Consider the following 13,124-nt stretch of genomic DNA (forward strand, 5'->3'; position numbering starts at 1 on the left):
TACAATCGGTCTCCTCAGGCTTTTCGGGGCCTGGGAGTGTGGGCTGTGCCTGAGTCTGTGTGAGAGTACAGTTGGTCTCCTCAGGCTGTTGGGGACTGGGGGTGTGGGCTGTGCCTGAGTCTGGGTGAGAGTACAGTCGCTCTCCTCAGGCTTTTCGGGGCCTGGGGGTGTGGGCTGTGCCTGAGTCTGTGTGAGAGTACAGTCGGTCTCCTCAGGCTGTTGGGGGACTGGGGGTGTGGGCTGTGCCTCACTCTGTGTGAGAGTACAGTCGGTCTCCTCAGGCTGTTGGGGTCTGGGAGTGTGGCCTGTGCCTGAGTCTGTGTGAGAGTACAGTTGGTCTCCTCAGGCTTTTCGGGGTCTGGGAGTGTGGGCTGTGCCTGAGTCTGAGAGTACAGTCAGTCTCCTCAGGCTGTTGGGGCCTGGGAGTGTGGGCTGTGCCTGAGTCTGTGTGAGAGTACAGTCGGTCTCCTCAGGCTGTTGGGGGACTGGGGGTGTGGGCTGTGCCTCACTCTGTGTGAGAGTACAGTCAGTCTCTTCAGGCTGTTGGGGCCTGGGAGTGTGGGCTGTGCCTGAGTCTGTGTGAGAGTACAGTCGGTCTCCTCAAGCTGTTGGGGGACTGGGGATGTGGGCTGTGCCTCACTCTGTGTGAGAGTACAGTCAGTCTCTTCAGGCTGTTGGGGGGTCTGGGAGTATGGGCTGTGCCTCACTCTGTGTGAGAGTACAGTCGGTCTCCTCAGGCTGTGGGGGCCTGGGGGTGTGGGCTGTGCCTCACTCTGTGTGAGAGTACAGTCAGTCTCTTCAGGCTGTTGGGGCCTGGGAGTGTGGGCTGTGCCTGAGTCTGTGTGAGAGTACAGTCGGTCTCCTCAGGCTGTTGGGGGTCTGGGAGTGTGGGCTGTGCCTGTCTGTGTGAGAGTACAGTTGGTCTCCTCAGGCTGTTGGGGACTGGGGGTGTGGGCTGTGCCTGAGTCTGGGTGAGAGTACAGTCGCTCTCCTCAGGCTTTTCGGGGCCTGGGGGTGTGGGCTGTGCCTGAGTCTGTGTGAGAGTACAGTCGGTCTCCTCAGGCTGTTGGGGGACTAGGGGTGTGGGCTGTGCCTCACTCTGTGTGAGAGTACAGTCGGTCTCCTCAGGCTGTTGGGGTCTGCGAGTGTGGCCTGTGCCTGAGTCTGTGTGAGAGTACAGTCGGTCTCCTCAGGCTGTTGGGGGTCTGGGAGTGTGGGCTGTGCCTGTCTGTGTGAGAGTACAGTTGGTCTCCTCAGGCTGTTGGGGACTGGGGGTGTGGGCTGTGCCTGAGTCTGGGTGAGAGTACAGTCGCTCTCCTCAGGCTTTTCGGGGTCTGGGAGTGTGGGCTGTGCCTGAGTCTGTGAGAGTACAGTCAGTCTCCTCAGGCTGTTGGGGGTCTGGGAGTGTGTGCTGTGCCTGAGTCTGTGAGTGTACAGTTGGTCTCCTCAGGCTGTTGGGGGGCTGGGGGTGTGGGCTGTGCCTCACTCTGTGTGAGAGTACAATCAGTCTCTTCAGGCTGTTGGGGCCTGGGAGTGTGGGCTGTGCCTGAGTCTGCGTGAGAGTACAGTCGCTCTCCTCAGGCTGTTGGGGCCTGGGCGTGTGGGCTGTGCCTCACTCTGTGTGCAGGTGAGTGTGCATAGTGTTCACGGTGTTCATTGTCCTCCAGGGCCGACAGTGACGCCCTCTGTGGCGGAAGCGAGGGTGGAAAGAGTGCCTTCCGCTCACCTCTTGAGACCGTTCTTCAGCCTATGACTTAGAATGATTAGTAATTGGTGTCTGTTTACATCTGAGTCTTTAGTAAAGTGTTGAGAAAGCGGGAGAGAGGAGAAGTCCTGATGTACCTACTGTGAGCAGCTTTCTTTAACCTTGGCACTGTGTGTGTGCCTGTGTGTGTGTATACCCAGGCAAGAATACTGGAGTGGGCTGCCATTCCTGTCTCCAAGGGATCTTTCCAACCCGGGGTCAAACCCTGGTCTCCCACGTTGCAGACAGATTCTCTACTGAGCCGCCAGGGAACCCCATACGTATAACAGATTAAAAACACATACACACAGCTTCTTTTCCTTTTAATTTGTAATGTATCCAAAAGAATTTTTTTATTGATCAACTGATAGCTGTAATTATCACAATCATCTTTAAAATAATTTTATGAATCTTCCGTCGCCGGATGCATGGATTTGCCTCTGCTTTCCTATATTGAACGTGAATGAATTCCTGTAACTTCTTTTCAAGGATTTAATCTTATGGTTTGAGAACTGTTAATGTTAGTTTTAAAAATAAAATTATTTAAGCTGTTTCACCAGATATGCGTTTTTCCAAAGTCAGCCAAATTTTATTTTAGAATCTGGATCTGTGCACATTTGATTACTTATCTGTCTCACCTGTTAGCATGACAGAACTAAAAATCTTTTATCTTGTCGGAGACAGAGATTTCTAGTTTTTTCTTCCGTAATGGTGGAGTCACCTTGCTCCCTCCTCTGCATTCGTTTTCAAAGGGAGGAAAGGTCATGGTTCTCTCCTGATCTCCCATCTCCCTCTTACTGAGTCGTCGCCCTGAGGCGTCTCTGTCACTCATTTGAAGACCAGAGGGAGGTGGTTCCAGGTGACCTTCCTTCTTCTTTTCCTGGGGAGGGGTTTTTGAATTAGCAGATGCGTATAGCCTGGCAGCTTTCCACAGACATAAAGAAAACGTGGACGTGGACCTCTAAGAAGACTAAGGGTTAGAGTTTCCAAAACCGCTGAGTTTTACTGTATTTTGATCAAGAACTTGAGTTCTCAGAAGCAGGCATGCTTTGTTGGCTGAACAAGCCTGCTGCATGCTGTGTTAGTTTCCGGAAGCAGCTGGGGGTCGGCTGTGCAGGGCCACCTCGGCGAGGTGGGCTGGAGTGAGAGAGGTTTCAGATGCTTGAACTGGGTTCAGCCCTGGAGGGTGTAGGTTCCAGGGCAGGCGTGCAGATGGAGGCCTTAGACCACATAGCTAAGTGTGTGAATTCTAATAACCTAAAACCTGCCACTGAAACAGATTCTCTCCTCCTGCCTTCACACACACACTTTTAGGACCACATTTGGATTCAAGTTTAGAATCCCCAGACCCCTTGGGGGACCCCTTCCAGGGCCTGACTGTGGGCTCTTGTCCAACACTTGGAGCCGGGTTGTCCGAGGAGACACACGGGCTGACAAAGCGAGGCTTTATTGGAGAGCAGAGGGGCCAGGGAGCCCCAGAGAGCTGCTCTGCCACGTGGCTCGTTGCCTTGGGTTTCCTCCTGATGGGATTAGCTTCCAGGTTGTCCTTGACCAGTCATTCTGATCCAGTCCACCCTGGGTCACACAGACCTTGGCCAAGGTGGATGCCACAGAGGCGGGCTCTGGGAGGTGGGAGGACGCGGCGTCTCCTTTGACCTTCCCCGAGCTCTTCCTGTTGGTGGAGGCTCATTAGTTCCGTGTTCATTACCAGGACCTCTTGACATAAAAGAACTCAGGCAGCTGGTGCCTGTGGTGCCAGCCGGGGGGCAGTCTAGTCTGTGCCCGCCTAACGGTTCTGTGCTGGATGGGGGGCAGTCTCGACAGTCTAGCCGGTGTGTTCCCCTAGCGGTTCTGCGTTGGACTGGGGCCAGTCTCGTCCGTGCGCCCTCCCAGCGGCTCTGCATTGGCTGTGGCCGCCCAGGGAGCCCGGCTCAGTGGCCCGAGCCTCCTCCTCTCCCGCCTCCAGCTCCATCCCGCATCCTGCAGGGACCAGGACCCCGCAGCCCGTGGGCCCAGGCTCCGTCCGCTCCTTGGGCTGTGGACACACTGTGCTGGACGGGTGGGCCTATGGGAGAGGCCCACATGAGCACTGAACAAAGTTTGCTCCTTGGAAGAAAGCGATGACAAACCTAGACAAGCTTATTAAAACACAGAGACATCACTTTACTGACAGAAGTCTGTACAGTCAAAGCTGTGGGTTTTCCAGTAGTCATGTATGGATATGAGAGTTGGGCCATAAAGAAGGCTGAGCCCAAAGAGTTAATGCTTTCAAACTGTGGTGTTGGAGAAGACTCTTGAGAGTCCCTTGGACAGCAAGGATATCAAACCAGTCAACCCTGAATATTCATCAAAAGGACTGATGCTGATACTGAAGCTCCAGTACTTTGACCACCTGATGCAAAGAGCTGACTTGTTGGAAAAGACCCTGATGCTGGGAAAGACTTAGGATGGGAGGTGAACGGGGCAACAGAGGATGAGGTGGTTGGATGGCATCACTGATTCAGTGGACGTGAGTTTCAGCCCACTCTGGAAGCTAGTGAAGGACAGGGAAGCCTGGCATGCTGCAGTTCATGGGGTCGCAGAGAGTCAGACACAACTTAGTAAATGAAAAACCACAAAATCAAAATGATCAGTTCTGAAAAATTAATAGAACTTACATGTACTAAGTCTTTGAAATCCAGTGTGTGTGTTATGATTAGAGAAACATATCAGTTTTGACTGGTCCCGTTGCAGGTGCCCAGGAACCGCCTCAATCTACCGGTATTGTGCCAGACAGCACAGCTCTACGTGGAGGGAGCCTGCACTCCTTGTTATATAGGGACTCTTGGCCTGTAATTATTATTATTATTGATCTTTTCTCTTCCACTTAAGTTTGTCAGCTGCCTTTTACTCATTCAGCTCACTAATGACTTCCTTTCCTCTCAGCAATGGTGTGGTCCTAGTAAACTTGTTTATATAGATGAATGTACCTTTTCCCCCATTATTGACAAATACTTTCCCAAAAGCCAGTGATTCCATTTTCCATCGTGAGTAATTACTGGAATTGTAATCCTTCCATTCTCCACTTTCTAAAGTCTTTGTGCTGTGTTGTGTTGGATAATGTTCAGGATTTTTTTCCTTCATAGAAGAACTTCTTAAAAAACAGTTTAGTTTAATTTCATGGATATTTTGAAACTGTGGCCAGTTCTGCGAAAGGAGGCAGCGCATCTAGACGGCAGGGTACTGCCTTTGTTTGGGCTGGAGCAGCAGCTTTATCTATTTCAGGACAGTTGCCAGAATTACAAGGGAAAAAAACATCTAGTTAAATTTGAATTTCAGAAAAACAAAGAATATATAAGTAAGTCTCATGCAACATTTGAGACATACTAAAAAATATTTGTAGTTTGTCTGAAATAGAAATTTAACTGGAGCCCTGTGTTTTATGTGGCAACTTTATCTCAGAATTCTTTTACTGTCTCAAAAATTGAGGACCCTAAGCAGCTTTTATTTCTGTGGATTAAGCTGTTGATATTTACTATATTAGAAATTTAAGCTGAAAAATATTTTAATATATAGTAATTAATTTAGAGAACAAATAGATGCCATTCTTGTTAACATATGTATTTTTTATGAAAAATAACTACCTTCTAAAACAAAAAAAATAGAAGAATATCATTGTTTTATGTTGTTGCAAATCTTTTAAATCCTGGCTTAGTTGAAGACAGTTGGATTCTCTAGTCTGTTTCTGCTTCTAAACAGGTGTGCTCTCACAGAGATGTGTGCCGTCTGGAAACCTCCCCTGGACATTTGGGAGGAAGGGAGAGTGACAAGAGGCAAATGACACCTTAGTGTTGTTTTGAACATAATTTTGAGCTTGAGAACCTCCTGAGAGGGTTTTAAGGACGTCTTCCATTGCCCCCAACTTTGCTTTGAGAGCTCCTGGGCTGGAAATAATAGACCCTGTAATTCCAGCTTGTGTCACGTAGGTCATGGGTAGTCAGAATAGAGGATGACATTCTCTTTCAAGAAGGACCAAGGAGTCAAATGGTAAAATACAAAAATGTTTTAGTTATTATTTAAGTTTAGCAGTAATTTTTAAGCTTTCTTTTTTACTTTAAACTTACTGTGTCATCCAAAAAACCACTTATCAATCTGTCAGATGTGTACATTGTCAGATTTCTGTCTAGAATAAAATGGATACAGTTATTTAGAGCAAAGCTTGACATTTTTTATTTAGAATTTAGTAAAGAAGTCACATGACAGTTTCTTTAAAATGTTGACTGGATTGAATTGAGTATTTTTAAGATACTGTGTCTGTTTTAGGCATTGTATACCTTGCTTAGACTTTAGGCATGGCCAGTTTTTAAAATAATTGACATAATGCAATAGCTAATCGGATTTGCTTCTCAATAGAAAATGTGGATCATGGCATCTGGTCCCATCACTTCATGGGAAATAGATGGGGAAACAGTAGAAACAGTGTCAGACTTTATTTTGGGGGGCTCCAAAATCACTGCAGATGGTCATGAAATTAAAAGATGCTTACTCCTTGGAAAAAAGGTATGACCAACCTAGACAGCATATTCAAAAGCAGAGACATTACTTTGCCGACTAAGGTCCGTCTAGTCAAGGCTATGGTTTTTCCTGTGGTCGTGTATGGATGTGAGAGTTGGACTGTGAAGAAAGCTGAGTGCCGAAGAATTGATGCTTTGGAACTGTGGTGTTGGAGAAGACTCTTGAGAGTCCCTTGGACTGCAAGGAGATCCAACCAGTCCATTCTGAAGATCAGCCCTGGGATTTCTTTGGAAGGAATGATGCTAAAGCTGAAGCTCCAGTACTTTGGCCACCTCATGCGAAGAGTTGACTCATTGGAAAAGACTCTGATGCTGGGAGGGATTGGGGGCAGGAGGAGAAGGGGACGACCGAGGATGAGATGGCTGGATGGCATCACGGACTCAATGGACGTGAGTCTGGGTGGACTCTGGGAGCTGGTGATGGACAGAGAGGCCTGGCGTGCTGCGATTCATGGGGTCGCAAAGAGTCGGACAGGACTGAGGGACTGAACTGAACTGAGAAAATGGGTAGAGGTTGGCAAAGAGCCAAACGTGAGAATTTAGAGATGACTTCTTGAATTGCTTTAATTGCTTGGACGACTGAGAAAATGAAAGAGCCATTAACAAAAATAGAACAGGAGGAAGTGCTGGTCTGGGATAAAGATGGTAAGTTCAGTTTTGGGCTGGAGGTACTGTTGGCAGGTCAGGGGAGAGGAGAGGGGCTGTGACGGGTTAGAGAGCATTGTCCACGGAGCAGGGAAACAGCGCCAAGGAAGGCAGGGTAAAGAGAGAAGAGATTGACGAGGACCAGATCTGTGATGCCTGACTGTGCGGTAGGCAGGAGGAAAGGAGAGAAGGTCTGGAGAGAGCTGTGGCCTTGCCAGGTGGCTCCGTGGTGAAGAACCTGCCTGCAACGCAGGAGACATGGTTTTGATCCTTGGACGGGGAAGATCCCCTGGAGAGGGAAACGATAGCCCATCCCAGTGTTCTTGCCCGGGGAACCCCATGGACAGTGGAGCCTGGTGGGCTATAGTCCACGGGGTCCCAAAGTGTCAGACATGACTGAGCGACTCAACAATAACAGCAGGAAGAGGCGGTGAGGAAAGTGTGGTTCGAGTGGGGTGAGCAGAGGTCCTCCAGGAAGGCTGTGTGGCCTGCAGGATTGAGTGTGGGACTGAGATGAGGAGTGGCGGCTGGTTCTTCAGCTTCGAACTGCAGAGCTGGGCACCGCAGAGCGAGTGTGGTTTTGATAGACTGGGAAGTTTTTCATTATTTCAGGTTTGGGTTTTCGACGTGTCTGGGAAATCCTAAAGAACTTTTCCTTCCTCTCTGTTACTCACACAGGTGCTAATGAAGCCAGCCAAGGGGAAGCTGAAAGTCTCACTCCAGCAAACCCACCTCCTCAGATGCTCAGCCTTGCTTTAGAGTGGTGCCTGCTTTAAACAGAGCCGTTCTCTCGGGTGGCGCGCCAGCCTCAGAGTCTGCAGATGCGCCACCAGCTCTGTGCCGGCTTGCCCTGTGTGGGCTCTGCTCCGCTGAGTCAGAGTCGGCCTAGAGGGTCTCTAAGGCAGTGCTGAAGCCATGTGCTGTTGCGCGTCTGTGACATCGGTCTTTCCTTTCTGTTTTGTTTTTGTGATAGGTTCACCAAGTTGAAGAGTCTTAACCTTTCCAATAACCATTTAGGGGACTTCCCACTAGCAGTCTGCAATATTCCGACCCTGGCTGAGCTCAACGTGTCGTGCAATGCCCTCCGAGCCGTCCCGGCCGCCGTGGGAGCGATGCACAAGTAGGTCCTCCAGCCTCCCTGCAGGGCCCCCGAGGCCCCGCCCAGGACACTGTGCTGGGGCCATCGCACAGGAGGCTAGCGTGCTGTGCTGGTCGTAGGCGCCTCTGCCCCAAATCAAGAGATCACGCTCTTGTGTAGAGTTCATTTTGTAGCTTCTTTGAGAATCTAGTAAAAAAATTAGAATATCCTCATTTAGAACCAGTGATCCCTATAGATGAATGTGTCTAAATATAGGAGGAGGGGTTACTTTCTCATTTCCTGAGTTATGTTGAATTCAAAGGCTTAGAAATTAGTTTTTTTTTTTTTAATATATGCTTCCAGTTTTATTAAGTGAAACTACTTAAAATCTTACACATGCTCATTATGAAAGTGAAAGTGTTAGTTGCTCAGTCGTGTTCAACTCTTTGCAACCCCATGGACTGTAGCCCACCAGGCTCCTCTGTCCATGGAATTCTCCAGGCAGGAATACTGGAGTGGGTTGCCATTTCCTCCTCCAGGGGACCTTCCCAACCCAGGGATCAAACTTGGGTCTCCTGCATTGCAGGCAGGTTCTTTACCAGGGATATAAATACTATGAAATACTATAGCAAATAAAACAGTAAATATTTTAGAAGCTCCCTAAATCCTATTATCTAAAAAATCTTTATTACCAATATTAGGAAAATATTATGGGATACATATTTCTTTTCATTTATACAGAAAGAAGGATGGATGTACAGATGAAAAGCGATATCTCAGTATTTGTACTTCTTTTAGGAGAAAAGTACAGAATTTTCTCTTATGTTTAAAAGTCAGAAGTTAATTTTTAAAATAGCAACGAAAGATGAGTATCTAGGCTGATTGACACTGCAGTCAGCTTGCTGTGTTCCCATTTATGCCTGTCCAGCTTCAGGGAATTGATCCTAATTTTCATTTTCAATAAAAGATTAAGATGCTTGTCTCTGATCTTTTCTCTCTGGTGTATTATCACCTCAGGCCCTGCCCCTTAGCATTTTGCAAAGGAGAGTGCAATATATTTCCTTTTTCTGGTAAGAGGATCTATACTTACGCAACTTGAATGTTAATAATAAAGATGTAAAGTGTATACGTTCTCTTTGTAACTCTTACGTTTTCTTTGCTAGCTTACAGACATTTTTGTTGGATGGAAACTATCTCCAGACCCTTCCTGCTGAGTTGGAGAACATGCATCAGCTTAGTTATCTTGGTCTTTCTTTCAATGAATTCACTGACTTTCCAGAGGTGCTGGAGAAGCTGACAGCTGTGGATAAGCTTTGTATGTCTGGAAACTGCATGGAGACGCTTCGGCTACAGGCTTTAAGAAAAATGCCTCACATTAAGCATGTGGATCTAAGGTAACCACCTTAAAGAAATCTATCCCGTCTGAGCGGTTGGCTTCTGTCTGGGACGTTGGTTGTAGCCCTTCTGGTGGCTTTCTTCTGTCTAGACAAGCAAGCTGGTTAGTTGCAGTTAGGACCCACTTTTCTGTTTTCCCTCAGAGGGAACCCTGAAACTTCTTAAATTTCTTTTTTTCCCCTCATCAGTGAGTGACCGTCTATCTCAAAGGTCTTAGTTGATTTTGCAGGTTTGAGTCCAGCTTTAATTAGTAGCACCGTCAAGTCAGAGAAAGCTGTTTATGGTGAATGAAAATCATGTTCCTGAGAGCCAGGTCGATTTTGCTCTCCGTTATCCCTCCCTTTCTGTGGCTCGAGGCACTTCACATCATCGAGCTCCTCTCCTTTCCTTTTTTTCCCTTCCTTGGCTTCCTTAATAAAATATATTCATTAAATTTGTTATTTATTTAATTTGTTTAATTTCCTCTCTCTCCATCCAGATGGCTCTTCCCTTAGTTTACTGTTCTTTATAAAAATGTAACCCTCGTCATCTTTTGTTAGGCCTGAGTTTGGCTACAGCCTCCCCTCTAATCCCTTTGCAAGAGCAGGGAACGTGCATTTTTAATTCTGATCACACTAAACTCCAACTGAAAACACCCACACACCCTTGCTTACATCATAGATGTATTTTTGTATATACTTTACATATGGATGGGCTTTGAGTTCCTGCAAAACAGCATATTGGGTTTAGGGCTTAATATTAACTTGCCCAATTTGATATTTTTCAATGAAAGTGACTTCCCCATTGGCGCTAAAGCTCCAGTAACTTTGGCCACCTGGTGTGAAGAGCTGATTCATTGGAAAAGACCCTGATGCTGGGAAAGATTGAGGGTAGGAGGAGAAAGGGGTGACAGAGAATGAGATGGTCAGATGGCCTCACTGGCTCAATGGACAGGAATTTGAGCAAACTCCAGGAGATGGTGATGGACAGGGAGGCCTGGTGCACTGTGGGTCCATGGGGTCACAGAGAGTTGGACACAACTTAGTGACTGAACAGCAACACACATCCCCAATTAGCCAGGGAGCGGTGAGCACATTAAATCTCAGGTGAGATGTTTAATGTTTCTGTGCAGCTGTATTTTCATCTCTAGATTATGGTTAATAACAACGTAACTCATAGAGTTTGGGAAGGAAGAGAGTAAATGCCTCTCTCCCTCAGCAAATGTTCCATGTTGTTCTCATTACCTGGTGAAAACTCTTCTGCTCGTGAACCCCTCTCTGCTGTCATTCTTGGCATCTTTTCCCCTCTTTGGATTTTTCTGTTTTTCTGCCTACTTTCCTCCCGGGTGATAACACCAGACCTTCCCTTGAGCCTGTCAAAGTTCATCAGCACAAAGTAGCAGCATTGCCTTTTTGCTTCCCTTTCATCTCCATTCTTCCGGTTTGGCCCAGGGAACCCATTCATTCCAATCCCGCAGAGAAGTGGTTTGCTTTATCTTTCCTCAGACTAAAAGAGTAAAGGCTGTCACACCTGGGGATATGTTAGCAATTTGCAGACATACAGTTAGTTCAGGGAGACCAAATGGTAACAATTTATCTAACTTTGAGAGCTTTTTAAAGGGTGACAGGATAGGGAGCTGAACACATTGTCTTCTTAACTTTCTTTCTGAATTTGTTAACCTTATTTGCCTCTGAGTGGTGGCTCAGTGGCAAAAGAATCTGCCTTCAGTGCAGGAGAGGCAGGAGATGTGGGTTCGATCCCTGGGTTGAAAAGATCCCCTGGAGGAAGAAATGGCAACCCCCTCCAGTATCCTTCCCTGGGAAACTCCATGGACAGGGGATCCTGGCGGGCTGCAGTCCACGGGGTCACAGAGTCACACGCCTACAGTGACTTGAGCACCCACAGCACACACACAGCTGGGTTTAGAAAACCTTCGTGTTCAAGGATTTGAGCTCTTTTTAAATAAAAAGCCACCCAGAGATGTAACAATGGTCACATTGCTCACGGGTAACAAGCATGAGAGAGAATTTGTAAGTTACCTCCTGTTAGGGAAGAAGACATCATTTTCCTTGATATGAATCAGCTTCCAAACGAGATCAATCTAATATGTTTGGAAGCAGCTGTTCTTATTAAGAGTTTTGTAAATTCTTCACATTTCTAGTTCAAATTGGGTCTTTTTAAAAAGATAAGATCAGTTACAGGATATTTAGAAACCAGCATAAACTTTTATACACTGTAAATGTTGAATGATTGTGAGTAACTGCTTCCCTCCAGACTGCTGAGCTGAGAAGATGGGAATCTGGTCAGATTTGCTTGTGATTCTGCCTTAATATTTCATGTTGAAGCTAGTGGGGTGATTTAAGAGGAGTCTCACTTAGTCTCTGTGAGCCGAGGGCTGATTCTAGTGATTGCATTTCTGATCCTTCAGATGGAACCAGTACGTCAAATTAAAAGTAATCATTTTTCTTTTAATCTTACTCTTTCTCACATTGACATATTTAAGACTGATACTGTCTTTTCTATGGTGTAGGGAATATTCTCGCCTTTTCTCCAAACTCTGGATGTTACATTTCTCTCCTTGATCACTCCTCTCTCTCTTCTCTGCCTTGAGGGTTGGTTGCCTGTGCTCGCGGGACCCCATTGTTACCTCTCTTCTCCGTGGTAAAAATTCATCTTGCTCCAACCCTTCTTTCTCGTCTTAGGATCAGTTCCTCTTCAGCTGCCAACAGGATATTTCACCTTGCTTTCGTCTTTTGACGCACTCAACCAAATTACATGTGAAACAGTTTAATGTTTTTTCATGTATTTTTAAATTGGAGTATAATTGCTTTGCGATGTTGTGTTCGTTTCTGCTGCGAATCAGCTGTATGTATACGTGTGTTCCCTCCCTTTTCAGTCTCTGTCCCCCGGCCCCCTGCCCCACCCCACCCCCAGGCCGTCACAGAGCACTGCGCTGAGCTCCCTGGGCTATCAGCAGTCTCCCAGCTGCGCACGGCGGTTACTAGCTGCGCACGGCGGTTACTAGCTGCGCACGGCGGTGACTAGCTGCGCACAGCAGTCTCCCAGCTGCGCACGGTGGTTCCTAGCTGCACCCGGCGGTTACTAGCTGCGCACGGCAGTCTCCCAGCTGCGCATGGCGGTTACTAGCTGCGCCCGGCGGTTACTAGCTGCGCACAGCAGTCTCCCAGCTGTGCACGGCGGTTACTAGCTGCGCCCGGTGGTTACTAGATGCGCGAAGCAGTTTCCCAGCTGCGCACGGCGGTTACTAGCTGCGCCCAGCAGTTCCTAGCTGCGCCCGGCGGTTACTAGCTGCGCACAGCAGTCTCCCAGCTGTGCACGGCGGTTACTCGCTGCGCCCAGTGGTTACTAGATGCGCGAAGCAGTTTCCCAGCTGCGCACGGCGGTTACTAGCTGCGCACGGCGGTTCCTAGCTGCACCCGGCGGTTCCTAGCTGCGCCCGGCGGTTACTAGCTGCACACGGCGGTTCCTAGCTGCGCCTGGCGGTTACTAGCTGCGCACAGCAGTCTCCCAGCTGCGCCCGGCAGTCTCCCAGCTGCGCCCGGCGGTTCCCAGCTGCACCCGGCGGTTCCCAGCTGCGCCCGGCGGTTACTAGCTGCACACGGCGGTTCCTAGCTGCGCCTGGCGGTTACTAGCTGCGCACAGCAGTCTCCCAGCTGCGCCCGGCGGTTCCCAGCTGCGCCCGGCGGTTACTAGCTGCACACGGCGGTTC

At 48.1% G+C, this 13,124-nt stretch overlaps 1 protein-coding gene across 1 annotated transcript in view; it reads left to right on the plus strand.

The window, feature by feature from the left end:
- The window catches only part of PHLPP1 (PH domain and leucine rich repeat protein phosphatase 1), a 280,055-nt gene that overhangs the window by 203,829 nt on the left and 63,102 nt on the right, over nucleotides 1-13,124 (plus strand). The window contains exons 5-6 of the mRNA XM_052660391.1: nucleotides 7,916-8,062; nucleotides 9,184-9,414. Of these exons, the coding sequence (XP_052516351.1) occupies nucleotides 7,916-8,062; nucleotides 9,184-9,414 (378 nt within the window). The remainder of the gene's footprint in view (nucleotides 1-7,915; nucleotides 8,063-9,183; nucleotides 9,415-13,124) is intronic.

Source organism: Budorcas taxicolor, chromosome 22 (genome assembly GCF_023091745.1).
Source record: "Budorcas taxicolor isolate Tak-1 chromosome 22, Takin1.1, whole genome shotgun sequence".
Lineage (NCBI taxonomy): Eukaryota > Metazoa > Chordata > Mammalia > Artiodactyla > Bovidae > Budorcas > Budorcas taxicolor.